The sequence below is a fragment of the Fukomys damarensis genome, unplaced genomic scaffold (assembly GCF_012274545.1).
Source record: "Fukomys damarensis isolate Sample0158 unplaced genomic scaffold, DMR_v1.0_HiC HiC_scaffold_34, whole genome shotgun sequence".
Taxonomy (NCBI): domain Eukaryota; kingdom Metazoa; phylum Chordata; class Mammalia; order Rodentia; family Bathyergidae; genus Fukomys; species Fukomys damarensis.
In genome coordinates, this window is record NW_022900946.1 from 13,840,650 (window position 1) to 13,868,200 (window position 27,551).

The 27,551-nt window shown below is 49.4% G+C and overlaps 3 protein-coding genes across 6 annotated transcripts in view; 2 read left to right on the forward strand and 1 right to left on the reverse strand.

Moving 5' to 3' along the window:
- The window catches only part of Tvp23a (trans-golgi network vesicle protein 23 homolog A), a 23,043-nt gene extending 19,516 nt beyond the window's left edge, over positions 1–3,527 (forward strand). The window contains exons 3-6 of the mRNA XM_010609967.2: positions 296–440; positions 941–1,030; positions 1,255–1,383; positions 1,825–3,527. Coding sequence (XP_010608269.1) covers positions 296–440; positions 941–1,030; positions 1,255–1,383; positions 1,825–1,965 — 505 coding nt within the window. The 3' untranslated portion in view covers positions 1,966–3,527. The remainder of the gene's footprint in view (positions 1–295; positions 441–940; positions 1,031–1,254; positions 1,384–1,824) is intronic.
- On the reverse strand, positions 2,763–16,746 carry Nubp1 (nucleotide binding protein 1). 2 transcript variants are annotated; one of them, XM_010609969.3, is made up of 11 exons: positions 16,635–16,746; positions 16,452–16,556; positions 14,987–15,120; positions 11,651–11,719; positions 9,623–9,655; positions 8,957–9,047; positions 8,079–8,233; positions 6,662–6,772; positions 6,106–6,208; positions 4,626–4,709; positions 2,780–3,602 (listed from the first exon to the last, which is right to left on the reverse strand). In XM_010609969.3, exons 1-11 carry the CDS (start codon positions 16,651–16,653, stop codon positions 3,544–3,546), a joined length of 963 nt encoding a protein of 320 aa, XP_010608271.1. In that variant the 5' UTR covers positions 16,654–16,746; the 3' UTR covers positions 2,780–3,543. The 2 variants fall into 2 exon arrangements, with proteins under 2 accessions (XP_010608272.1, XP_010608271.1); XM_010609970.3 differs by lacking the exon at positions 4,626–4,709 and having other exon boundaries at positions 2,763–3,602.
- Tekt5 (tektin 5) overlaps positions 16,718–27,551 on the forward strand; it is a 48,232-nt gene continuing 37,398 nt past the window's right edge. Inside the window, exons 1-3 of one of the 3 annotated variants that reach the window (XM_010609971.3) lie at positions 16,718–16,796; positions 17,168–17,304; positions 26,266–27,520. In XM_010609971.3, the coding sequence (XP_010608273.1) occupies positions 26,951–27,520 (570 nt within the window). In that variant the 5' untranslated portion in view covers positions 16,718–16,796; positions 17,168–17,304; positions 26,266–26,950. Of the gene's footprint in view, positions 16,797–17,167; positions 17,305–25,577; positions 26,062–26,265; positions 27,521–27,551 lie in introns of those variants that run through there. The other 2 variants (XM_010609972.3, XM_010609973.3) reach the window with 2 other exon arrangements.

Here is a 27,551-nt window from a genome sequence, read left to right on the forward strand (position 1 = left end):
GCACTGTCATTGCTAGATGGGAGACCAGCGATCGCAGTCCTGTTTCACTTTAAAGTTGACTTTGTTTCACACCAGGCAAGTGGTATTTGGAGTCAAATTAGGGGAAAGTACTGGATTCTTCGAAGGAGAGAAAACAATATCGCTGCTGTCATACTGGTGGTTTCGGGACTGTGAAGTTAGCCGTGTGTCCTCCGTGCTGCTGCCTGTTTTGGCTTGGAGGGCCTTCCACACAGAGACACCAGCAGTCCAGGGCTCCGACGGGGGGAGTAAGGGCACCTTCTGGTTTGTTTTCTAGGCATCCCCTGGCTACTTTCTTCCACCTTTTCTTCCGAGTGAGTGCCATCGTCACCTACATGTGCTGTGACTGGTTCAGCAAGAGCTTCGTGGGCTGCTTTGTTACTGTGCTGCTCCTTCTGTCCTTCGACTTCTGGTCTGTAAAGGTAAGGCCCCCTCTGCTGGGATGCCATCTCTTGGGGCACATGTGCTTTGTTCCTAGATGGTGACATCTCCTATGTGTGTGGGACTTCAGTTTAAACTGCTGGTACATACCTGAGTCAGATTCGCTTCAAATTAAAGGAAAAGAGTACACTGCTTAGTGTTTAATAAATAGGTTCTGAGTATCAATTGTCATCTTGTACATGTTTTCATGAGGGAACGATGACCATATATGGCCATAGAATTTCATACAGTTTACATATAATGTAAAAATATCACATGCATATACAACAAGAATATATAAATGTATTCTTGGGGGGGGTCTCACTTTTTAAAGTAAGCTTATTAGAAGCATCAAAAACTGATGGGGAAATCACCAGTCTGATGCCCCTTTTCATCCTGTTCTCAGTGTAAGTTTAACACACACTAGTGACTTGCATTTATTCATCAGGACAATGACACTGTGCCTGTGGAGGCCTCTGGTCATTCTGTCCATTCTCTTCAGAATGTAACTGGAAGACTCATGGTGGGCCTCCGATGGTGGAATCAGATCGATGAAGATGGCAAAAGCCACTGGATTTTTGAAGCCAGAAAGGTGTGCTCTGTGACAAGATGAAGGAATGTGAATCGGAGAAATGGCCGGGAGAAGTTTCTGTGGGTTCCTTCCGAGTTCTGTGTACAGTATCTGATTCCTGCCTGCACAAAGTCCGCTGCCACTGGCACTCTGAGCAGAGGAAGCGTGGGTAACGTACAGGAAAGTGACAGCGCTCTTTGCAGCTATGTTTGCTAGTTCTGAAAATGAATCCTTTCTCCCAACAGGTCTCTCCAAATCACATTGCCGCCACGGAAGCTGAGGCACGCATCTTCTGGCTGGGCCTCATCATCTGCCCCATGATCTGGATAGTGTTCTTTTTCAGCACCTTGTTTTCCTTGAAACTAAAGTGGATGGTAAGGCAGCACCTTGACCTTGACATTGCTTTGACACCTCTACAAACCAGCGGTTGCAGGAGTAGGCTTTTGTTATGACAGATTTGTAACAGCTTTGTTGAGATGTCCCTGTCCCAATACATTTGGCCCATTTGAATTGCATAAGTGGTTTCTAGCATAGTCATAGTCGTGAAACCATCCCCATGATCAATTTTAGGATATTTTCTTTTTTAACGGTGCCAAATGTTTATTTTAAAGGTGAGAGGTGAGGGGTGAGGGGGTAAGGGAAGGACAAAAGAGAGGGTAAAAGCAAAAATGAAAGCGCACCATATCTAGGAGACAGCAAGCGGAGGGACAGAAGCACCAAAAAACCAAAGCTGCCATAGGTCAGAGAGCGGGAGTGGCTGGTAGACCCTACAGGCTTCCTCTCAGCAGACTTCCCTTTGCTTTGCCCAAGTACAGGCTCTTGTGATTGCTGGGATTTCACTCCAGGCTGCGAACCTCTATGGCTACATCCTTTGTAAGATGGGAGGCGAGAGCGACATCAGCAAGGTCACTGCCAATTTTCTATCCCAGACAGTGTTCCAGACGGTGAGTTGCTGAGGTCTCACCTAGACAATTACCCTGTAGCCGTGAAGGAGGCTTTGTAATTCGTGTAACGCTGCTCTCAGCCAGCCTGCCACTGTTCTGCTTTTATTTTGGTAAAATTTACACAAAATTGACATTTAAACCATTATCAAATGTACAGTTCTTGGCACTCAGTACATTCACGTCGTGCGGCCACCACCTATCTCCAGGACACTTTATGCCTTTCCAAGCTGAAACTCCATCTATTAAACATGAACTTTTCGTCCCTCTCCCCCCAGCCACCACACCACTCTCTGCTTCTAAGCAGCCCAATCAGATAGCATTTGTCCTTTCGTGACATTCTGGATGCATGTTTTTCTTTAAAATCTTATAGAATTAAGGAAGGAAAGTTAGCAGATGAGTTCACTTCTCCTAGAAGTGAGAAACAGATGAGTTTTAAAAGTCTGGCCAGGCTCATCCTGACATGGTTAATAATCTTAAATTCGAACAAGGCTGTGTGTGCCACAGTAACAAGCCGGCACACCTGCAGGTTTCCCAACCAGCCTGCTCACAAAGCAGGGCAGAGCCTTGGCTGGCTGTTTTCCTGCAGGCCCCTCCCTCCCAGGTGCCTTTCAGAAGCCTGGCTTTGAGGACGTGAAGACTCCCCAGCATTAGGTGGGAATGGCTGGGGAGCTCAGAGGAAGAACAGCCACTACTCCACTGTGCCTAAGGTCTAGGTGGCTCCCCAAGTTTCCTGATGGCCAAGGACACAGCCCGGCCAAAGCCAGACTGTGCCCAGGCTGTGGCCAGGTCACTCTTAACAGGTCCCACCTTCTTCACACAAATCCAACCATATGTGCAGGCAACAAGCGGGGGAGAGAAAGGGAGGGAAAGAACAAGGGGATCTGCCTGCCCTTCCACGTTACGTCTCAAGAGTGGTAAGGAGAACAGGAATTTATTCTTCCCTCTGCTGGTCTCAGTTCCTGTTGGTGGCATATGACCCTGGAAATTACTGGATATATTGTACGCGTATTACTAAACAGGGCACACACAGACCACAGATCCTCATGAAGGGCACTTACGGGCTTTTCAAGGGAGTTTTGATGGCTCCCAGCTGTGCGGGGTGTGCTGATCCCAGCACGGGCTGAGTGAGGCTCTGCTGCTGTCTCGACTTCCCTCCATCTGACGAGTGACAATGTGGATGCTGCTGCTTGAAAGCAGCACTGTGTTCTGCAGCGAAACCCCACATGCAAGCCCTCTGGTTCCTTCCTGGGCTTCCTTTTCATCTGAGGTAGAGTGGTGTTAGCGGGAGTCCTGTGATCCTGTGATCAGGTTGGCTTCTAGCAGCACAGCATCCCTGGTCCCCAGGCCTTTGGTGTCTGGGAAGAGACTTTGTGGGACAGGTTTGAGGAGCTGTTTTTATTTTAAAATGGCGTGTGTAAAGAAGGCCCTGCGGCCGTGTTCTAAAGAAAGTGGACAGAGAGTAGATGATTAAAGTGTCTCTGAGAAAGTCACTTCCAAGCAGGCCAGCATCTGGTCCCTTTAGGCCTGGCACCCCACCTGTGCCCAAGCTACTCAAGTGTGTTGGACAAGCTGCTTGGTCCTCAACACGCTTTATGAACTGATGAGGTTCTCTTCTTTTGACTGATGGGGGCTACAAAACTCCTGGATTCCTGGAAAACAAGACAGAGTGCTCAGAGTGCACACACCTGTCAGCCCCAAGGACAGTCCTGACTTTGCTGGGGAAAGCCACACCTTACAGGGTACAATCCCCTGGTGGCCTAATTTCATTAAGAGCTTGTTTCTATGAGGCCCCAAAACCTGGAAAGTGACCCGAATGCCTCTCGCTGCCCACGGTGGATGTCCCATGGCTGGAGCCTTACCTGGGCCATTCTCTATTGGGATCCTAGGAATGTGACTGACCCTTCACATCACTTTACTGGTGAATAAAACCCAGCCTTGAACTAAGAAGCAGGAACTCTAGCCAGTTATTGCTGCTTCTGACCTAAATTTGAGACCTTGATGTCTGGGGTGGCTCCACCTGGCCTGCGCATGGGTTCACTTTGGCTCATCATGGTTTTTGCTTTTTTAAAATCAATTTTTAAACAGTCTTTTTCTTTTTTTTTTTTGGTACCGGGGATCAAACTCGGGTCCTTACTCTTACAAGGTAGGCGGCGGAACCACTGAGCTAAATCCCCAGCCCTAAACAGTCTTATCGAGATCAATTTCTTATACCTTAAATTTCACCTCCATTGGTTTTTTTTTTTTGAGGGAGTAGAAACATGGGATTGAATGCAGGGCCTTTACATTGAGCTACAGACCCACCCTTTTTTAAATGTATTTTTTTATTTTAAGGCAGAGTCTCACTAAGTTGCTAAACTACTCAGGCTGTACTTCAGCTTGTGATCCTGCCTCAGCCTCCCAAGATACTGGGATTTCGGGTGCGCTATCCTGTCTGGCTTCACTATGTTTTTTAAGCTGTGAATTGGTTCACACTATTGACATGTCAGATTACTTGTGGCTTTCTGGGCAGAGGGGAGCACTCTGGTTATTCTAGTCCCCACCACCCATGCTGTCCCTGCCAAGGCTGCTGGTGGTGACCACCATGATTCTAACTGCAGAGCTGCTCTCATACCCAGCCTGCCTCACTCCTAGCTCGTAAGTGTTGAATTTACAAGACTCACTTAAACACTTACTTTGAATTATAATTCTGTAGGCTAATGTGGCTGGTGCATCTGGGGCTTCAATGAAGAAAGACTGGCCTTTGTCACAGCTCTTACCTTAAAGAGATAAATGAGATGATGAGGCCCGTAAAGAAAACATGGCACAACCAGTCCTTGGGGCTCTTCCTGTACTGTGATCTGGAGCTCATGGGGAACAGAGCTGGGACCCTAGGACCTTACCCTGATCCCTTCCAAACAGCAGGGGACCTGGCTACCATTTCAATGTGGCTGCAAATCAGCAGGGTGTGGCAAATGCAGGTTCGAGGGCCCCCGGCCCTCTAGAGAACTGACGTCTCAGCAGCTCCCAGATGGGCCCGGCAGTCTGCATTTTAAGAGGTTAACTGAGTACAATGATAATAAATGTACAAGGTACAAAAACCAGACCATGGACTACTAAAGGGAAATACCACGAAAAGGGAGTCCATGAAGGCTACTGATGTTTTGGGCATCTTTCCAGAAAGATACACATATGTGAATTTCAAGTGAACACACACATAGACTCTTACACTTGAAACATGATAGGAACATATAATGTCCACACTGTTTGTAGCTATTGACACATTTAAGTTCATCCCACATGGTACAGATCGGTCTGCTAGTCCTTCCTGGCTGTGCATCTCTTGACTCCAGTCTCCTCCTGGCCACACACAGGTCATCTCTGGGGTCACGTGGTAGAGCAGACAGCCCCTCTGAGGGATGACTGGCCTTCAGGGTACCCTGGTGGCTGTGCCCACCTTCCCCTTAGAGCTGAATGGCACATGAAATGCTCCTGCAGGCTGAGATGCTCCAGTGGGCTGAGACCTTCCCCCTCCTCCATCTTGGGCTCGGGGTTTCTGCTAATACATCTCTTGGCAATCAATCCCACCAGGGGGACCTGCTTGAGGCAGGGTTGCTGGTGGCAGCGTACACTCACATGTTGCTCATCTCGTTCACCTGGCACCTGCCTCTGGGGCCTCCCGGGCCTTTGCAGGGAGGTCCTTGGCTCACAGGAGAGGGAAGCACTCAGTACCACTGTGGACAGGGGTGCCTGGTAAAGGTTCTACCGCCTAGGGGAGGCTGGAACACAGCTGCAGTGCTTGGGGAGACAGGAATCTGGAGGGAGAGGCTTCCTGGGAGGAAGGGCTCCAGGGCACCTCACTAGGGCGTCCCCCTTGGACACATTCCTCTGTACGTTGGGGCTCCAGCCATTCTTCTTGCTGTCACCCTGCTTGGTATCTTTCTTTCCTAGCGCCTCTTTGCCCCCTTGTTACTATCTCCCTGAACACGTTCCGCTCATCCTGCCCCTGGGTGTCGCCATTTCTCCTACAGCAGCAGTCGTGTAGCCAGGCTTTGGGACACCAACAGGAGAAGGAGCTCTGTACGTCTGGTTCCAATTCCTTATCGTCCCTTCTCCCTGCCCAGCCTTGTGCCCATGAGGACTATGTGAACAGTGAAGGCCCACTCAGCGGCTCACCTATGTGAGGGTCCAGAGGCACTTTACCAAGTAGAGGGATCTTCAGGTCTCGGCACATGGCCTCTGCACCTCCACTTGTCAGGGGGAAGATCTGAGATTCTTTCTGTGAAGAAAATGAAAGGGGAGTAAGCCTGACTTTGTTTCAGTATCCTCAGGACAGACCACAGCTTTTAAACCTTTTTAAGAAACAGCCTAGTTGGGTGTGGTGGTGCATGCCTGTAAATCCCAGGTGAGGTAGGAGGATCGCAAGTTTAAGCTCAGCCTGGGCGATTTAATGACTTAGCAAGAGCCTGTCACAAAATAAAAAACGAAAATGTGGGGCCACAGCTCAGCGCAAAAACCCTGTGTTGAACTCCAAGAACAAAAAACAAAACAAACAAAAATTTCATTCTGAATGGGGAACAGTAACCACCAAAAAAGCATTTTCCCTTCAGTCAGCAAGAGGGGGTTTGGACTCAGATCTACTTCCCAAAATGATAGAAAGCAGGAAATTTTCACAGAGAGACATTCCTCTGAAGAGGTATTTGTACAGACCTGATGCCACACACTCTCTCACCTTACACTTGGGGCAGACAAAGCCACTCATGTTCTCCACCACCCCGATGATGGGCAACTTCACTTTTCGGCAAAAACTGATTTCTTTCCGGACATCCTGGAGTGATATCTCCTGCCAAGGTGCAGAGACCAGTTACTCCCAAGTCAGAGCACAAGACACTGAGCCTGTGTACCTGAGGAGAGGCTGCTGTGTGGTTGGCTCACTGCATGCAGTCCTGGAGATGACTGCCACTTATGCACTGTGACTTGGTGACGACTATGTGATAAGCCCAGTTCTAGCTATTATTTTCCACAAACCTCCACAGCCAAGTAGCAGACATGTGAATTTGCAGAAAAGTAACCGCCGAATGTTTCTCAACATTCAACCTTCTTGTGAGCACTTGCCTACTCTTGCTAGATGGGTCCTAGTGGAGTCTGCTGGGTGGGCTTTGTCAGGCTGGCCACGTGCTTCTGTGAAGCCTTCTACAGCCTGATCACCCACACTCTGTGTGTGGTGGCACAGCTGAGTCACTGTGGCAGAGCCTTCACGGTCTACCAGACTTACAGTGTTTACTAGCTGGCCCTTTACAGAAAGTCTGGTAACTCCTGAAAGACATTATGACGCAAACAGCTTTATGGACAATGAGAAAAAAAAGAATAGTGCCCTCCTTAGATCACTTTAAATATACTCCCGAAATCTGAATGTTTATCTTACAGCATCATTTCACTGTTGCCTAGTCCCTTTGCCGTTGCTCCCATCAAAATTATCGCAGGTTCATCTGTCCAGGACCTAGTCTGGCTCATACCTGCAAGCGTGGCTGGTGCTCCCTAATGCCTGTGGCCCTAGCACTCATGGGCTTTCGGAAGGTTCAAAGCTTCCAGAGTTCTCCTCTCTTCTCAAGACACACACGTGTCCCCCAGCCCACTGAGGCCAGGTATGGGGGGAAAGGCCTTAGCTAGAAAGGGAGCAGCTATTAGTCTTTTATCAGTTATACCTCTGTGATTCTCTGCTTGGTGTCTTGTGAACAAAACTGTGCTGCTTTGCCAAAAGTGACTTGTAAGAAGCCACAGTCAGTGTTTAATGTAAGGGGCTCTGAAAAAGTGTATGTCCCTGGTCTAAAACTACTTTCCAGACAAGCTGTTACAAACATGGGGAGCCCCCATCCCCAGCATCCAAAGAAGGCTGGCACCTGCTCAGTCTGTTTTCTCTTCTCGGACAATCCTAAGGGTAGGCTCAACTGCATTCTGTTTATTTCATTTTGGGGTGCCGGGGATCAAATCCAGGGCCTTGCATCTGCTAAGCATACCCTATGCCACTCAGTTTAATAAGAGATTTCTATAGATCTGTGCTGGGTGCAGCTGCAGATACATATTCTGAAGAGCCAATTTGAGACTAGGGTCTGTCTCAGAGCTGCAAGAAAAAGAAACTCAGCGCTCACCTGAGGGGTGGTGATGATCACTGCCCCATCGATGTGTGCTGCAGCCAGGTACTGGACAACTGAGAGGTGCTCATCGGATGTGCCGGGTGGCGTGTCCACAAGGAGGTAGTCCACGTCTCCCCAGTCCACGTCACGGAGGAACTGCTTGATCATGCCTAGAAAGGAGTCAAAGCGGCTGCCTGCCTCTCTTCCTTTCTGGTGCCATGAAAGGATACACAGAAGCAGTGTGTGCAATCTGTCTGTTTGGTCTATGCCACCAGTCCTCAGTTAGGGGTGACACTGTCCCCAGGGGCATGCAGCGATGTATGGAGTCATGCTGGGTTGCCATAACTAGCTAAGGGGTGCTACTGGCATCTAGTGGGTAGAGGCTAGGGACACCATCAAACCTCTTCCATGCATGGCACAGTCTAACCCACCTCACGCAGTAAAGATTTAAGTGGCCTACAGTGTCAGTGATGTGAGGCCGAGTGACTCAGTACCAGTTCAACCTGGTGGGCAGCTCACCTCACCAACCTCTCTCTGACCCAAATAAGCCAGTACAAAACCATAAAAAACCAAACAATTTCAGGATTCTACACATATGAAGGGGAAAACTCACAACAGACATTAAAAATTATAAAATGGAAACTGGTATTTCTCAGAGCTTTCTTCAGTGAAGACAGAGGCAACCAGATGCTTGGGCGGAATACATCACAGTGGCTGGGGTATAACTGTGTGTGACAGCACTTGCCTGTCATGCATCAGGCACTGGGTCCCACCCCCAGCACCACAAAACAACGACAATAACACACTACGAAGCCTAGCTGGGTGACTGGTGCTTCCTGACAGGATAGGATGCGACCACACAAGGATGTGAGGAGAAAAGCAGAGTAGCAAACCATTTTTCTTCGGGCCCCTCCAGATAATGGCATCATCAGGGCTGCTGAGCAGGAATCCCACAGACATCACCCCCAGGTTATCTTCCACATACTGGAGGGGGAACAGAGGTGAGGGTAAGATGCACTTTACTCAAAACTGCAAAGGGGGTGCTTCCCTGGGGCCTAGCTAGGAAGATTATTTTCGGGACAAAGTTATCATGTGACTTATGAGCACATTTACTCTGCATCCTCCACCCAGATTGAGGGGATTTGAAATACAATGTGTGGCCTGTGCTGCAATGACAATCAACTGAGCCAAAATAAGTACATGTCATTTCCTTAACTGTCTTAATCAGGAGTCAGCAAACTATGGCCCATCAAATCTGGCCCACTGTCTTTTATAAACAACCTTTCCTGGAGCACAGTTGAGGCCATTTAGCCTTATATTATTGCTTTGGAGCCATAGAAACAGCACATAGGCCCATAAGCTGAAAATATTTACGTCTGCCCCTTGACAAAGTTTGCCAAACCCTGGTCTTCATGCATCCTCCCTGCCTGGAACAGTCCCCCAGTAAACGCCTGCAGACTGACAGGAAGCTTGGGGAAAATGTGGCCACCCTACCACAGAGCTGTCACGTACACCTGACCATACACTACTGCACCATAAGGCAAGAGGGGAACACTCACCACTGGAGACCAGCCCGATCCACTCTGGTGAACCTGTGTGAACACGAATGCTGATGAGAAATTACATACCCTGGTCACATTGTGCATGCAGACAAAGCGTATGCACACGCTTGTGTTAAAATACACTCTGCCACTGCACACAGCAGCCCTCAGTTCTTGATGGGATGTCAACAGCTGGAGCGGGGTGAGGAATGAAGATACAATTCAATCAACACTCTGCTCTCCAGAGCGGGCCATTTTGAAACTCTGGGTCTATAGTCAGGGAAACAAAATTAGTTCAGTTCAAATATGACTCTGACTCAGGTATTTTAAGAGTGAGTTCTAGAGAAAATACAGTTCACTGTGGAGCAACGAGGTTGCTTTTATAAAAGTCTAGGAATGAAGGGAATTCTTTTTAGTGACATGGTGAATTCAAAATGGGGCCTGCTTGTAGCCTGAGCTTTATCCCAGGGCAGGAGCCGGAGTCATGGGAGACCCTTGGTCAACTGTGAGCCTCAGATCGCTCCTGGCTTGATGTCCTTGGTTCAGCTCTTTGTGGCTCCTTGTTAAGGAACTGGGGCTGAGCAGCTTCCAAGTTCACCAGTCTCAACAATCAGGCTTCTTTAGAGCAATGCACAGCAGCCAAAATCAAAGGGCTATTTTTCTTGATGAAGTTATTACTTTTCATTGAAATCTAGTTCGGACACCACACGATTCACTCCTTGAAAGTGTGTACATTTTAATGGCTGTGTGTACACTCAGAGCTGTGAACCCACACAACACTTCAGGCCATCTTTATAACTCCAAGAAGAAACCCTCCACTCCTAAGCTGTCACCTCCCAACCCCTTCCGTCCTCCAGTCTTAGGTTAGGACACCTAACCTACCTTGTCTCTATGGATTTGCCCATTTTGCTAATTTCATATAAATGAAAGCATGGTCCTCTGTGCTCGAAGTTTTTCGTTTTTAAAGTATTCATTCCTATCTATCTATAGCTATTCACTAAGTCACTGGTCTTAAAAGAGAGATAAATGTGATGGTCCAGTAGCACAGAAGAAATAATTATGTTTTATTTTTATCTCATTAAAAAAATGTTTTGTTTTTGAGATGGGGTCTCATTACATTGCCCAGCCTGGCTTCAACTCCAGAGCTCAAGTGATCCTCCTTCTTCAGCCTCCTGAAGAGCTAGGACTATAGGTGCATAGTGCTCCTGGTTAAATTTTCACTCATGAAATATGTCTGTGCTATTACCTTATACCCATGCTGGGGACTTGTACTGCAAAATGTGTTACTGATCAGGGCCTGTTTTCAAGATCGTCTGGATCCTGCCCAACCATGGGCTGTGTCCCCTACTCTGAGTGCCCTCCGATCTAAACCCAAGGCCTCAGCAGAGCCACTAGGACCAGCCCCACCTGCCTCCAGTCCGCCGAGGACATGAGGATGTAAGGCTCCTACCCTGCCCCTTTGCCACATGCTTGCTAAAGGCCACCCTCCAGCGAGGGTGCCCTGGACCACCCTTGCCAAAGAGCAGCTCCCCTTGCCCTCCTGCAGTCTGCTGTCACTTGCCCTCTTCCATGAGGCTTTAGGAGCCAGTCTTGAAAGCCTTGGGACACTGGACCCCCATTCCCACCTCAATGGGAGGCCTTGCTGTCACTAACGGGAGAGAGGCCCTGCCCCTGCCAACGTCACTCACTGCCTCACCCTGAAGTCTCAGTTCCCCAGGGTGACCACAAGGGCAGAAAGATTCCCTGGCTTCCAGGGCACAAACCCTGTGCAAGCTCCAGCCCCAAGGTCCCAGCCAGAGCTAAGTTTCCGTGTCTCACTTCTGCATTTCACTTACTGTTTCCCTTCTCCTCTAAGAAGGCATCCAAACCCGTGCTTCTCAAATCGGGCAGATGACTTTTATATATAATCCCGCCCCTCAAATGAACAGCTATTGCTCAAGCAAACAGGCCATGGAACATAAAACTGAGCTCACCATGCCCACACAGAGACATACACATCTCTGCTTGCCTCCTTGCCTGCCCTAAGTTCTGAATGGAAGCTCTTACCTGCTCTCCTTCCAATCCCATGATCTTGGGGATGGAGGGCCCACATATATCGATGTCCAGAAGAGCAACCTGGGGGATGAGCCAAGACCTGACGGTTACGTACCGAATGCAGAGGATCGGGGAAAAGCTGGGACATGTAGTAAGAGACAGCAGAAAGAAACTGGGTAGGATTTGAAGCAGTCAGGTCCTCATGGGGGACAGCGGAAACACTGACCTTCCAGGCTACCAAGGCACTGCTCAAACTCCTAGGGAACAGCTCATCAACACTGTCCCCTGCCCTGAGTCTGGCTCGGCTCAAGGCTGCCTTACAGACAAGTGTCAGGGCACCTGCAGACTCAGGCTTGGCCTCAGTTTGCTCAGTCCTAGGTGGTAAACATCTCTGCTTCACTGAAGAAAAAAACTGAGGTTTGGGGAGGGCAGATGACATGTTCAATGAGCAAGGAACAGAGCTGAGGCATAAAGCAGACTCCCAACTCCAAAGCCACAGTTCTGGAGAGGAGCCCAGAGCAGATGTTCTGGCTAATCTCTGGCCAAGCCTGTTTTCCTGTGATCCTAAAGGTTAACAATAAGCTTTCAAAAAAGACACTTAAAATAAGAAAGAAATCTACAAAGCTCTTTGCTGGTGACTTGGGGCAGTCTCAAGATGACTCCCCACAGTCCCACTCTGCCTTCCAGTCTGCTGAATGCGAAGGTCTGGGCTGGCCTTCGGGAACCTGTAGAAGGGCAGGCCTAGTATTCATCTTGAGAGCTGGGAGGTCTCGGTTCCAACGTGCAGCACCTCTGGGTAACTTTAGAACTTGCCCCGAGCTGCTGCGCGCTTCCCTGTTCAACCCTCTCAACACACCCAACCTCCTGCTTCCTTAGAATAACAACAAACTTCACCCCAAGGCGCCATTTGCCTCTTGTGCCCTCTGCTGGACCAGCCCAGGAGCGCAGCAGAGCTACACACCTGACTGCCTTCATCCAGACCTGCGTGTTAATGATTCAGACACTTCATATCTGCGCCTCACGACGTGGGAAAGGTCCCCATCACTGCAACCCCAGCAGGCTCTCCCTGGGTAACTTTAGTTACCCTTTGAGATGTGACACTCCCATGACCAAGGAAGGGCATTGAGAAAAACCACGTAGGGATTCGATTAACAGGTGGGGTTGCTGAACCTACAGGGGTGCCCACAAGGCTGTCCACCAGTTCCTGGTTCCCGATGGCCAGGATGTCCCCATAGAAGTGCTGAAGGTATCACTACTTCAATAACGGCAATCACTTCCCTTTGTGCTTAGGTTCAGCTGAGAGCCCTTGCTCAGAAATGAGCACCTGCACCAATCTTCACCAGCACCTCTGCAGCCAGCTGGCAGGAGCTGATGGTGAGGAGACGTCTCCTGCAGTAAATGGGGAGCCGGACACAGTGGGGCTGCCAGAATCCTGCACCCTACTGCTCCCCTTAAGCAGGCAAGGGAGGAGTCCTAGCCCTTGCTCTGGGTTCTTCCCAGGCTGTGTCACCTCACACGAGTTCCTTCTCCTTTCTCCGTGTCATCTGTCTGGGCTTCTGCTGTATGAAACAAATGCTCTGGGTCCTTAGGCTCTTCAAGCTCTGGGCTTTTTCAGCCCCAGGGAGGGGCCTCAAATCCAACAGCACTCCAGTCCCCAAACACCCACCTTCCAGATCATCATGCAAGATCATAAATACGTCCTGCCGGTAGTTGTTCATGGTTACCCTCCAATTCTGCTCCCTCCTGATCCAAGGTTCTTTCCAAATGGAACGACAGAGGACCTGCTTTGTGCAGCAAGTGCTGAGCTCCCAGCAGACGGCAGGCAGATCAGGGACAGGGTGTTCCCTAAGCTCCTGCTGGATTAGGGACAGAAGACTAAAGTCCCATTACTCAATTCCTGTTCAGTGCCTACCCTGTGCAGGTGCTGTGCACATTGGAGACAGTGATGTCTGCACTGTCCTGAGTAGGTCTGCCCAGGGAAACACACTCTCCTACATGCTTCTTTCCTTTAAGCCACCTCTGCAAACAGAAATGCAGCACACTTAGCCATATCTCCACACTGGATGGTAGATTTCCTTCACCACATTGCTGGATGTATGCAATGAGGACATGGGAATGGAATGCTACAGGAGAGAGTGATGTAAACAGCTGATTACTCACAACCGGTTGGAGTACAGCCTGTCCCTAGACAGCTATTTAATTTTATTTATTTAATTGTTCCTGACAATTTCTAAAAGCAAACACTGTTCAACACGATCTGAAAAAACAGAATAAAAGAAAAAACTTTGTAGTACTGGGGATTGAACCCAGGGGAACTCTACCACTGGACTAAACTCCCAGCCCTTTTTATTCTTACACAGGATTTCACTAAATTGTCCAGGCTGGCCTTGAACTTGAGATCTTCCTGCCTCAAGCTCCAGGGCAGCTGAGATTACAGACACACACCACCACTGATTTCTTGACCAGCCCACTAGGCACTGCACATCTGACCCTCAGATGACAAGACTGTTGCGTCATAAAACAACAAACTGACAAGTGTATTTTCACCTGCTCAACACTGTGCTTTGGACAGGCTACAAACACGTCTTTAAAGCAGAAATCATCATCCCTTCATCTTCCAGCAGCACAGTAAAGCAGTAGTGACGACTGCGGTCATGGACATTTACTGAGCACTGGCTACGGCCAGGCTCCAGCCTAGTACTTCACATCCCTCATCTCACTCAGTCCCAAGCCCTATTTTACAGAAGAGAAAACCAAGACAGAGAGAGCTTGCTACATGCCCTAGGCCACGACAGTGGTGTGGATGGAAATGGGATGAGAACCTGTCCAACTCTCAAGCTTTTCTTCTTGGTTCCCATCTGTGCCTTTAAATTGACACTCAGAGAATCCCACTTGGATGATCTGGGTTTTCAAGCTCATCTGTGCACTTGGGTAGAAACGAACAACCTAGTGCCAAAGTCAGCAAGCATTTTCTGCAAAGGCCAAACAGGAAATATTTTAAAGTCTTAAAATGTAAATGCCCACTTTTAGTTCACAGGAAATGAGCTGGATTTAGCTCAGTGACTAGAGTTTGCAGACACTTGGCTTAGAGAAAAGCTGAAAGAGGTTAATAAAGAGGAAGGGGACAATGCAAAACATTATCAGCGTACAAGGAGAGATAGCTAACCACCAATTTCCTGGCTAGGAAACCCAGTGAAACACCTCAGCTGTCAGGCAGTTCCGGGTTCTCTCTGCAGGAACTGAGATACCCGAAGGACCAATTCAACTTGATCTGAAAGATCAGTTGTCTAAGAGCTGTTACAAGCCCTCAGACAGAAAGACCATCACCCAGGTTCCCCAGGGTCCCACCTGTGTGTTTTCATCCTCTGCTAGGCCATGGGCGAGGTGGGCACTGAAAGTGCTTTTCCCAACGCCGCCTTTCCCAGACAACACCAAGATTTTGTGTTTCACCGTCTTCATTTTCTCTTTGATTTCCTCTATGGCTGCAAAGGAAGCAGTTCAGGTAATGAACTTCCTGCACAAGTCCTGAAGGTCACTCTTCCAATGAGCAAGGTGAAGCTAAGTCCTTGGGGCTACTTTAAAGGAATCTGTGTGAGACGCCACTTCATTAATGGTAAGAGTAAGTACTACAAAGGAAATAAGGCTATGATCACACCTTAAAATGTCTTATTTATTGGTTTATGTGTTTATCTTCTTCTGTAGAATATGTTTCATGAGGGTAGGGACTGTTTGAAGCCTTCACTGCTGTATTTGCAGCTCCTGCGCACAACACTGCAGGTTCAAAACCTGGGGCAAAATCCTCCAGGGGATACTTGGCAATGTCTGGAGACATTCTGAATGCCCATGAGAGAGTGCTACCAGGATCTAGTGGATAGAGGCCAGAGATGCTGCTATTTAGCAAGTCATAGGACAAAAGCTCTGGCCCCAAATGTCAGTAGTGCTGTTGATGTGGAATTCTGATTAAGCAGCAGGGTTGTAATAAGCATGTCACTGATAGCTATCATTTACTACGCTTTAGATGTTTCATCCTATTTCAAATTCTTAAAACAATACTAGGGGGTAACTATTTTTCTCTCCAGTTTTGATGAGGAAGAGAAGGCTCAGAGAGGTTAAAATGCTTGCTCAAAGTCACAGTTTGCACTGGGTCCAAGAATCAAACCCAGTCTCTCTTTGAACTCCTTCAAGATTCTTCTCTCAGGCTTTTGCTTTTCAAGGTCCTTCTAAGTAGGTGTTAGAGTCCTCCCCACCCTGGAATTTGTCCTTCACAGTTCTTACCGCAGCAATAATTTATTTATTTGCTTGCTCATTTGTTTGCCTTCCCTAGTAAACCAAACTCTGCTAGGGCTAGGACCACACCTGTCTAGTTCACAGCTGTCTCCCCAGCATAGAGCACTGTGCCTAAGAGGTGATTAAAATATATTTCTATTGAATGGAGGAAAAGACTCACTCCTCGAAAGATAAAATTTTGTTCAGCAGGCAGAGCTAGAATTTAAGCCCGAGGCATCTCAGACTTCAAGGGCTACAGTCCGCTCAAGTTTCTGGCCCCGCCTCTCGTCCTGGCAGACATTTTTCCGAGCCCAGCCGCCCTCTTTAATGTCTCTTTTGAGTTCACACCTGTCACTGATATTTCAGGATCCATTCCCATTTCCGCCCCCCTTCCTCTGCTGCCGCCTTTTAAAGTCCTACCACTCATTCTTCAGGCCAAGCCCCTCTCCCCGCCCACTCTACCATATCCAGCCTACAGTCTTCCGAAGTCCCGCCTCTTCCGGGCCCGAGCATTTCACTTCCCTTTTAGGCCTTGTCCCTTTCTTACCCGGGTCCGGAGCTGCGCCGGCTCCAGAAGCACATAAACGCTGGTTGGGGCATCCCTGACATGAGGCCCCTCGGCCCGCCTGAGCGCTCTCGGCCCCGGGACAGTCTGTGTGGAGACAAGAGCACAGTTAGAACTTCTCGCGTTCCTTCAGCCCTGCCACTCACACCCACTCCGCGAGCTCACCGTGAGGCACCTCCTCCATCCTGTCGCCATTGTAGTCGACGCGCTCGCCGGAACCAGAGGTGGCGCATTTCCGCCTCGCGGGCCCAATCTGACTCTCCAGTGCGCCAAATAAGTCTCGGCTATGACGAGTCAGTGCGCATGTGTGGATTTGGTGCCAGGAAGGTGAGGCTATTTCTAATTGTGTGCTACGTTCTCTGTAACATAAATGCTGTTTTCATACCCAAGAAATTTCATATTGACGCAACACTGCTAGGTAATATACAACCTGTATTCAGATTTCATATTGTTCCAAATAACCCCGTGCAGCCCCTATCCTGGATTCAATCGAAAATCAGTACCCATTAAGTCTCTTCGCTCTTTTTTTTTAATTCTTAGGAGTTCTTCTCCCTTCTATTTTTTAGTCTTTCACTACATTGAGAGTTTTTTAAGACTCCGTCTTATAGAGTACCCCATAATCTTGCTCTGTCTCCTCCTGCCCCATGATTAGAGTGAAGTTAAACTTTTTCTTTTCTCTTTCTCTTTTTTTTTCTCAGAACACACTTGGGTGTGTACTTGCCTGTGAATACGTGGTGCGCAATGCCAGTTTGTCCTGTTACTGAGAATGTGAAGCTTGGTCGTTTGGTAAAGGTGTTGTCTGCCCAGTTGCTCCAGGGTAATGGGACCCATCTCTGTAAGCAGCCACTCTCGGATTACGCGCTGAGACCCTATGAATATCCCTTTCTCTATCAACCTTTTGCTCCGTGGTTTTAGCATCATTGTGTCAATCAGTTATGTTGGTACTTGAAATTTGTGACTCCCTAATCCTAATTGTTGTCTTTACATTTTTTAACCAGCATTCCTCTTCAAGAATTTTCCTTTTTTTTTTTTTTTCTTGAGACTTACTGTGGACTTGGGAATTTTTAAAAATACTGTGTTTTATAGTAAATTATTATTTCTGTTAACCTTCCCCCCATCCCCTTAGATTTGTCCAGCGATGCTTTTTAAGCCTAGTGCCTGCCATTCCTTTGGGCCTTAACCTGACCTCTCTGGGAGCCTTTTCTTGTTTTCTGATGCAAGATCTTCCAGGCTCTCTCATTGGCCCTGAGCTGTACCCCTGGGGAGCCTAGTTGCTCTCAGTGTCAGTAGATTGGGTGCTGCATGTGGTCATAGCTACTCAAGCATCATTGCTTCTAGACAGCATAAATTTTGATGAGTACCAGACTTCACCTTCTCTAGACACTAAGGATATAGAAACTCATTTATTAAACAGTGCCATACCGGTTGCCCACCACTACCACTATTTCTAGCCCTTTGCGGGGCCAGGCAGCCAGGGATGGGCTTGTGCTTCCAGGCTGACTGGGCCCTGCCATCCTGCAGCCCAGGGTCACTGGGAAGACAGATAAACAATCGTGTAATTACGGTATGATGAATGCTATGACAGATGAAGACCAGGTGGAGAGGGCGGGGAAGTTCCTGGAGGGGCCACATCTGAGTCAGAGCCCGCAGGCCGAGTGGGAGACACCAACTGGATATGCATGGCAGATGCTGTTTCCTGCTGACCAAGCAGCAAGAGCGAGGCCCCGGAGGGTAGTGAGGGAGTGAGGGAGTCTCCTGTCAGGGACGAGCTGCTGTTAGCTCCGTTTTACAGGAGAGCACACAGGGTTACAGAGAAGTACTTGCCATAAAGCCAGTGATTTGGCAATGCCAGAATTTCAACCAAGTCTGATATATGGCCCAGACTCCTAACGCTATTCCCTACATGCAAGCATGGATGCAAGTTACTCGTCTTTTACTGAGGAAAGTGGAGCTCAGAGAGGTTAGGTGACTGTCCCAGGGCACACAGCCAGCAGGCTGCACTGGAACTCTCCTGACCATGGGGTCTTTTTCTGTCACACTGCAGAGGCCTGAGGTAGGGCCCATGTCCCTCAGGACATTTCCTAGCAGGTTCCTCTCAGCTGTCTTCTGCAGAGACACCACTTTACATCTCTTCTGTGCTGAGCGCTCGGGCCCACCCACCCAGCCAGGCTTTGTGTGGTGCAGGGAAGAAATGCCTGCTGCTTTTCAGCCTTCTCACATTCATTCCACCTGACAGGCTGGAAGGAAGATCAAGCCCTCCACACCAACAAGTTCAAGACAATGAAACAGACCCCTCCGTCTCGGGCCAGTTCTCTCCTCTCCCCAGACTGTCCCCTGTCTCCAGACGGTGGAATTCTCTGTCCTCTTGGTGGGAGCAGGAGGGTAGAAGCTGGGTTTCCAAGCAGATTCCCAGGTCTCGACCAGAAGGGCTGAGCTGGGAGTCTGCGCCTCGTTCTCACCAGAGTCATTCCGTCCACTCCATTCCGGGACCCTTCTTTCTTTCTTTCTTTCAGTGCTAGAGATTTAACTGAAGGCCTTAGCACTGAGCTACATCTTCTGCCCTTTTTAGATTTTTGAAGCAGGGTCTCCGTCAGTCATGAAGTGGCCCAGGCTGGGATTGAACTTTTAATCTTCCTGCCTCAGCCTCCTGGAGTGATGGGGCTACGGGTGCCACTCTGCCCGGCAGTGGTCATTCTTAAGGCAAGTGCCCCCTGAGGCTCTCTTCATGGCTCCTTCTAGTCACACTTGCCGCATCCTTCCCGGGGAGCAGCTGTGCCTTCGTGGCATCATCATCCACTCTGAGCCATTCTTTAGTCTTCGTCTCGAGCCCCTATTTCTCCTCGGTTCAGATCTCTACGTCCCAGTCCACGCTGTGGATGCTAGGCATAAAGGCCCAGACTTCTTCTCACACCAGTTCCACTTTTGGACTTCTTATCTCTACCAGTGGTGCCCACTTTGTTACGATCTCAAGCCACAAATCTGAGTTCTTCCCCTCTTTCCCGTGTCAGTCACCAGGTGCTGTGTAATACACCGTGGCACACGTAGCTGTGTAAACCCACAATGGCTCATTATGGTTCTTGACTCCTGATTTCACCTGAGCTCACTCATGTGGCTTCACTTAGGAGGCAGTTAGCATGGTTTTCACGTGCCACCCAGATGCTTACTTTCTGTTGGTTGGAATTGCTCACGTGATCATACCCCAAAGGGTGTAGGCAGTACAGTTTTCTCAGCTGGAGGTAGAAGGAAACCCCACATCTGCGGTTGTGGTGATGTCTCTCCCATTCATTAACCATCCTTTTCCCCACACAAATCAGACTGTCAGTCCACTGCTCATTAATCCTTAGTGGCTATTTTTGGTGTCAGTGACTTCCACATCTCATTGCTGCCCCTCCAGCCTTCTGTTCTTGCTGAGTACCTCCGTGAAGGATGCGCTCTACCCTTCCCGACTCTCCTGCAGTCAGCTCTATCTCTGGCTCCCACAAGCCCATGGCCAGGAATGTTCTTCCCTGCGCTCTGCCTGTCCAGCCTTGCGCAATTCCCCATGACGGACAGATCTCCACAGCCTCTCCTTCCCGGAGCCCTTCCTGACTTGTGGACTTCATTGATTTCTCTCTTCCTGAACACAGTGTGCTCTAGAAGTCTGAGCGCAATATTCTGTTCTAGAAACTTCCAAAGTAGGAACGCTACCAACCCTCAAAAATCAGTATTTGAGGCCTGTGAGTTTCTTTTACATTTATTTAGTTCTGTGTGTTTGAGGGACTAGATTTGAATTTTTAATTAATTTCAGTCCCTTTGCTTAAGACAACAAAATTGAAGTTAAATGTTAAAGTGTTTTAAATCCACAAAACTAGGTACCAAAGTCTTACCTTTTAAAATGATTTTTTAAAAAAATACGGTTGCAAAACTATAGAGACAGTGAAAAGAGCAGGAGCTGGGGGCAGGGAAGAAGCCAGGAATTTGGGAGGGAGGAATAAGGGTGAGCAGAGGGGATTCTGGGGCGTGACACTGACGTGGTGGACACGTGTCATTTGACATTTGGTGAATGCCATAGAATGTGAACCCAGAGTGAACCAGGATGTGACCTGTCACATGTGGACCACAGCAATGCAAGACATTTAATAATGGGGCAAAGGGTTATACACGGGGATTCACTGGTCTCTGCTCAGTTTTTCTCTAACATGTAAAACTACTCTGAAAATAGCATAGTTTTTGAAAATGTGTTTTTATTTCTGCAATTATTAAAGCTTAAACCTGCACTAAGCCTTTCAGGACACCTGTGCACACCCTGCCGTCGCAGGGCTTCTCAGCCCAGCCACACCTTACAGTCACCTGGGGAGGGACTTTTCAGATTCCTCATGCTGGGGTCCCTTATGCCCTACTGTTTGGTCAGAACCTGGAGGTGGGGTCTGGGTATGTTTAAAAAGCTCTGGAGGGCTTTTAGCAACGGGATCACAGACTTCCAGATGGGGAGGAGCGAGGCAGGTGATTTCAGAGTTTGCAGTGCGTGTCAGGGTTCAGACGTGTGAAAATCCTGACCGCACCTCTCCAGGGATGAGTGACATTGGACAAACCACTTTCTTCCAGATGGGGAGGAGCGAGGCAGGTGATTTCAGAGTTTGCAGTGCGTGTCAGGGTTCAGACATGTGTGAAAATCCTGACCGCACCTCTCCAGGGATGAGTGACATTGGACAAACCACTGCCTTAAGCCTCAGTTTGCTCCTCTGGAAACAGGGATAATAAAAGCATTTGCTTCACAAGGTTTCTGGGGACAAAGGATTGCACACAAGGCAAAAAGGACAGGCCGTCTGGAGAGCAAGGACCCCGCATTTCTGTTTAAGGAAATTTCGGATTGTAGGTTACAACGGCAGAGATCAGGTTCTGCACTTTCATTTACAAATCGGGGACACTGAGACAGAGGGAAAACAGATGAGAAGATGAAACTCCGAGTCAGGCTAGCTGAAAACAGCTGCTGATTCATCAGGACTTCGGTGTTCTAAGCAGGGTGGGTGGTCAGGGAGCGTCCCTTGGAATCACCGCTGTTCCAGGCGCACAGGAGGTGCCTGCAGTTCCCGAAGTGCACCAGTAGGTGGAGCATTCTATCTAGGTTCGAGGTAATCTGGAAATGGGAAAGAAGTTGAGGATTTTCTTCCCCGTGTATGCTAATCTTTTCTCTAGCTTCTTGAACATATGGAATACAGTTATAATAACTTTTTACATTTCCCCCTCTACTAGTTGTATTATCTGTCCTCGTGGTTTGGTTTCGATTGATTTCCCCCTCATTATGGGCTGTATCTTCTTCGTATTTCTTTGTGCATCTGCTGAATTTTTATTGAATGTTGGACATTGTGGATTTTAATTTATTGACTGCTGAAAACTTTGTACTTTTACAAGTACAGTATTCTTAATCCCCCGCCCCCGGACACAGCTAATTTACTTGGAAATACTTTTGTCATTTTGGGGCTTTCTTTTAAACTTTATTAAATGGGACCAAAGTGGTGCAAGTGTAGAGCTACGTTGGCCCTAAAATTGAGGCAAAATCCGTGAGGGTATTTGACTCGCTACTATGTGAATCATAAGATGTTCTACTGTGGTCCATTGGATCTAGAACTGTTCCCAGCCTTGTGTGAGCTCCTGGATCGTTCCCCTTGATCCTTTGTGGTGGCTCATTTCCCAGCCTGGGATTGTCTGCTCGGGGGTGTGCTCTCAGCAGAACTCAGCTACAGACTGGGGGGACCCTGCGCAGGCCTCTGAGGCTCTTCCCGTGTCCTTTCCTGTTCTGGCACAGTGTCCTTTACTCTCCACCGTACTGGCACCAACCTTCCCTCCATCTCCTTGACAAGGTTGCCGGACTCTTTGTTACACTGTCCTCATATCTTAAACTGGAACTTCTTCCAGTCTTCTGGGGAGGTCATAGGATTTACCTGATGTGTTTCCCACTTCACAGGACCACTGTCCTTCATGCTGATGTCCATGGTCTCAAAAATCATTGTTTATGTATCTGGGGCCTTTTTTGAGTTGTGTCACATAGAATGGTAAAACTTATCCTTATAGCATCTTGACAGGAAGTGGAGGTCTTTTTAGGCTTTTACTGATGAATACACAAATGGTGAGTTGACCAAACACTGTTCTGCAGGGATTTTAGCATGCGTACATGCATGCATCTGCAGGCAGAGGTCCAGAAAGATTGCTGGGTCATGGGATGCCAGCCTGTGCTGGTGCTCTATGCACCAGAAAAATGCCTTCTGGAATTCAAAATGGAAGGAAAAAAAAAGCAGCACTGTAGTACACAGTTTTAGTTTCTGAATGATATAAACTGACGTGGAAGCCTGACCGGAAAGCCAAGCAGCTCCCTTCTGGATTTCCTGTCTTCCCCGTGTGTGAGAGCAAGTGTGTCCGTTTCGCAGGTCCGCTCTGCGCTGCTCAGAGCCACCTCCAGTCCCAAATTCTGCCTCTGAGGAGGGCGAGGGTAATGAAGAGATTCCTGCTCCACACGGGGTGCCCAGGGAGTGCCGCTGGCTGAGTCGCAGTGGCGCCTGTCCTTGGTCTGCAGGAGTCTGCCCGCCCTGCGTCCTTTCTCTGTCCTTTGTCCTCGGTTAGCACAGCGATCTGGTGCGGTGCTCACAACGTGACTGTCTGGTGGCACGTGGTCTGTGTGGAAGTGCTGGGTCCACCTCAGCGGGCCCCTGGCTGTGCGCGCGTGCACACACGTGGACCTGTGCCCGGAGGGAGGGGGCGCCCCCAGGAAGTTCTCCCAGCGGGATGCTCCGCTGTGACCTAGGAGGACTCAGATGCACCTGAGCAACATTCGGTGCCCCTTGGATGCTCTGATGAATGCCCGGAGCCCAGGAGATGCTTCTCCAACCCACGCAGTGCCCCAAGCCCCATGCCGCAGAGCAGTTCCGTCTTCTTATTCTGCAGCCACCAGCCAGGGGCTCTGCGTGCCTGCCGCTCCCCGGCTTTGGGCTCCCCGAGGTTGTAATGCGTCTCCTTCGTCTTTGTATTCCTGGAGTCCTCTCCTGCCTGACCTCGCACACCACGCACACCCACACGTGCACTCCTACACACACATTCACATGCACACTGCTCTCCTCAGACCCACGTCTCACCACACGCACATGCACACACACGCTCACACGCTCCTGTTCACTCTCACCTGCTTACTCTCACACACACTCGTGTTCTCCCAGGACTTTGGACCTTCTTTGCCCGCGTTCCTTTACACACTCACAGTTCTGTCACACTCATGCACGCACGCACTGCTGGCCCGTCCCTGACCCCACTGACCTCCGTGGTGTCACCTGTGTTGAGAGGACAAGGACACACTAGCGCCCAGCACTCCGCCCTTTCCCCTGCAGCCGGGCAGCACACTTGTAAGCTGAGCGGTGTTTGGAGGTGGCGATCTGTTGTCGTGGTTTCAGATACAGAATGTACAAAGCTGCACACCCAGAAGGTCCCCCTGCTGCGTCCTAGCTCCCTGCCTAGAAGCCACCAGCGCTACCCTGTCCTGGGTCCTCCCAGCACACCTCACGCCTCTGCCAAGCTGTTCCACTGCCACCCTGATTGCACCCACGGCCCCTCCTGCTGCCTCTGGCCTCTCCCCAGCCATCAAACCGCAAGGTCCTTCCCCATCAGCACCCACAGCATTCCCAGCCCTGCACTGCCTGATTACAATAGGCTCTGGTCTGGCCTCATGAGGCTATTTAAATATTAAAATTAAGTGAACTTACAGCTCTTGTTATCCTGCTGCCGAGCCGAGCCATACCATACCGTATCAGGTGTTCTGTAGCTACCTGTATTCCCAGCTACCAACTCAGGCCTGCAGGACAGCACGTTTCCACCGTCACCGCAGAAGCCCACCGGCAACAGCCGGGCTGCTGTGGCCATTGCCTGGCGGCAGCCTCGAAATCTTCCTCATGCACGCAGATGGCTTTTCCTTTAAATTCACAGACCTGGAGGACTCTGGACAGCCCAGGGAGCCCGAGACAGACCCACGCAGGTCCCAGGCAGACTGAAGGGAAGTAGGTCCCAAGAACACTGGCATGAAGTCTCCAAAGGGTGGGTGTAAGAGTAGGGAGCATCAGGAATTGCAGTCCTGGCACACAGAGGGCTTCCCCTTCCATCTCCCATGGAGATGGGGACTCTGCCAGCCATGTGGCATTTCTGAAAGGAGTTTTTCATTGTGGTTTAAGAGAGAAAACAATCTTCTGGTGATGTGTCGGGTCTCCAGGCAGCAGGGCACCTGGGGCATTTTTTTTTTAACATCCTACTAGCTAGGTGTGATGGTGCACACCTGTGTTCCCAGCATTTGGGAAGCTGAGGCAAGATGATCACCGCAAGTCTAGGCCAGACTGGGCCACATACTGAGTCCAAAGCATCTTGAACTACAAAGCGAGACCCTGCCTTAAAAAAGCAAAAATAAATACATAAAACATCCTCCTCTGTGCAACACCATCTTCAGTAATAATTGTGTTTTGGGCTAGATATCTAGCTTTGAAAATTAACCAAAAACCACATTTCAATTTTGAGGATATTGTTCATGTAAGAACCAAAATAATCACTTTTCAAATAAAACTACAACTCCTCTCAGCCTGTACTCTGCTCTGCTGTCTGTCCCTGGCTTAGATTCTAGTTGTTATAGCAGGGAAAAAAAATCAAACACAAATATGCACATACATGTATAATAGCTTGTCAGAAATATGTGATGTGTGCAAAGTCAGACCTCAGAACTTTTGAATTAATTCATTCCTCTAAGGAGCCCCACCTTGCTTAGGTCAAATCAGATTCCATTTTTTTGGCACCAGAGTTTGAACTCAGGACCTTGCGCTTTTGAGGTAAACCAGATTCCTGAATGGCCCACAGGGAGATGAGTTAGCTCCTCTGCTCACTTTCCCTTCAGAGGGACAGACTTCCGGTGTGGTCTGTTCCCACATAGCTCTCTAGGTCCTTCAAGCAAGTGACCTGGAGCCCCGGTGAGTGAGGCCCGGACACTTCTGGCCTGCAGAGAGCCATTCACATCGGGAGTCACAGTGGTGCATGCTTCGGCCCCTCTTTGGACTGTTCTAAGATTCCTCCCCTATCGGAGGACGGTCAGTCCTTCAACTGCCTGGAAAGGGGGATGATGAGGGTTAAAGAAAAAAGACAACAGAGACTTGTGTAATTTCACAGTATGGGGGTTCACTGCCTCAGAGCGGGCAAAGACAAAGTCCGAGCTTTACTGTGTCCACAGGGAGCATCCGAGGGCTCACTGGGTGGCCATAATCTCAATGATGAGGATCTTAGAATCGGAGGGAGTACGGGATGACTCAGAGGATGGTGGTAACCGTATGACGATGAGGGTCTTATGCTGAGGAGGATCTTAGGTCAGTGAGGAGCTGACGTGCGTTAGCACAGTGAGGAGCACAGTGTTCTCACAGCAGTGGGTGGGACGAGTTAAGCTGATGAGGAATTGGTCCCTCCCCAGGTGAAACCTTCCTCTTTGTATTACTTTTCTCCCAGAGAAGCAGGATGACTTCACTTGATGCAGTCCTGCCCCTGAGTGTCCCAGCAACACAGGACCATTGAGGCTTCAGCTGTGACCAGAGGCGAAACAACAGTTATGTTTCCGCATCCCATAGCTGGCCTGCAGACGAGAACCCTAGGTCTGGGCTGGGAATTTAGCTCGGTGGCACCATACCTGCCTGGTAAACGCAAGGTCCTGAGTTTGATTCCTGGTTACCCCCACCACCACCCCCAAAAGACAGAGAGCCCTAATCATAATTTAATTGTGAAATGATTTTTTTTCCCCAAAATTACGTAGAATGGCTCCGACACTCCCCTCCTCCAGCAGCTGATGCCAGCGTTCTTCCACCTCTGCCCTGCTCCCTGCAACCACAGACCAAACTTCTGCTCATACGGACTTGTCCTTTCTGGAATGTCAAGTAAATGGAATCACAGAACAGGTAGCCTTTTGCACCTTGCTACTTCCAGCTTGCCCGAGATGTTTGAGATTCAGTCAGTCCCGTTACTGTGAACACTGCCTGCTGAACAGCATTCCATAGTAGGGTGGACCATTCTGACGCCATCTTGGGAGCAAAGAAAGAAAAAACTGACTTTGACCAAACTGACCCTGAGCTGCTTGAGTTTACTAGAACGAACTTCATTGCATTTTCTCCCGCTGGGCCAAGTTAGGTCCCGAATGACAGACAGAGTTTGTTGTTACAGAGGGACAGACAGATACAGATATGGTGTCACTTCCTGCATCCCCAGATCTGCAGATTGTGATGCTCAAATTCCCGTTTTTGTCTTGTTTCAGTTTGGACAGTATGACCCCCAGCTGGCCCGAGTGAGTGAGGGCCTGGCTCAGAGTTCTTCTCCCGGGCCTTTGTGACACCGTGCTGAGTCACAGAGGTTCTGCGTGTCCCCAGGAGGAGCCCTGGCCCCTTTCCTGGTGATTCCCTTGCCCCCTGGGCAGAGTTTTGCTCCAGTTGGGTTGATGGGGAAGGATGGAGTTTCTTGGAACCACTCAGACTGCCAGTTACTGCGGCCCCAAGAAAGGCCGTGACTCAACCCAGAGGCCCCCTACTGTGCAGGCCCCCGTGATCCAGGAGTGCTACCAGCCTTATCATCTGCCCGGGTACCGCTACCTCAACTCATGGAGACCTAGCCTGTTCTACAAGATTTCCACGGCCCAGACCTGTCCCACTGAGTGTCGCAGCAGCGCCCAGCGTCCACCCACTGTCCTGCCTGCGCTCCGCTCTGCACTATTCTGTCGCTACAGTCCCCATGACTGGGACCAGTCCAACCAGCTGCAGATCCGCGGGGCGGAGGCCTCACGGCTGTGGGCCAGCCGCCTGACAGGTGATTCCATGCAGCTAATGCAGGACAAGGAGCAGCTGACATGCCAGATGCAGAAGAGAACCTCCTGGAACCTGGGCCAGAGGTTGTCGGACATTGGCTTCTGGAAGTCCGAGTTATGCTACGAGCTGGATCGGCTGCTGGCCGAGTACCGCAACCTGGAGACCGTCAAGAGGCGGCTGGAGTGTGCGGCTGAGGAGGTGAATTGTCCCCTGCAGGTGAGTGCCAGGGCCCTGAGGCCTGTGTCCT

Coding starts and splice junctions, on each gene's coding strand:
- Nubp1 (XM_010609969.3), bottom strand. Junction 8,234..8,956: donor GAGGGGCCCGAAGAAAAATG/GTTTGCTACTCT, acceptor ACTCCTTTCTAG/GCATGATCAAGCAGTTCCTC. Junction 3,603..4,625: donor CTACAGAATTATAATTCAAA/GTAAGTGTTTAA, acceptor CTTGTTTTCCAG/GAATCCAGGAGTTTTGTAGC.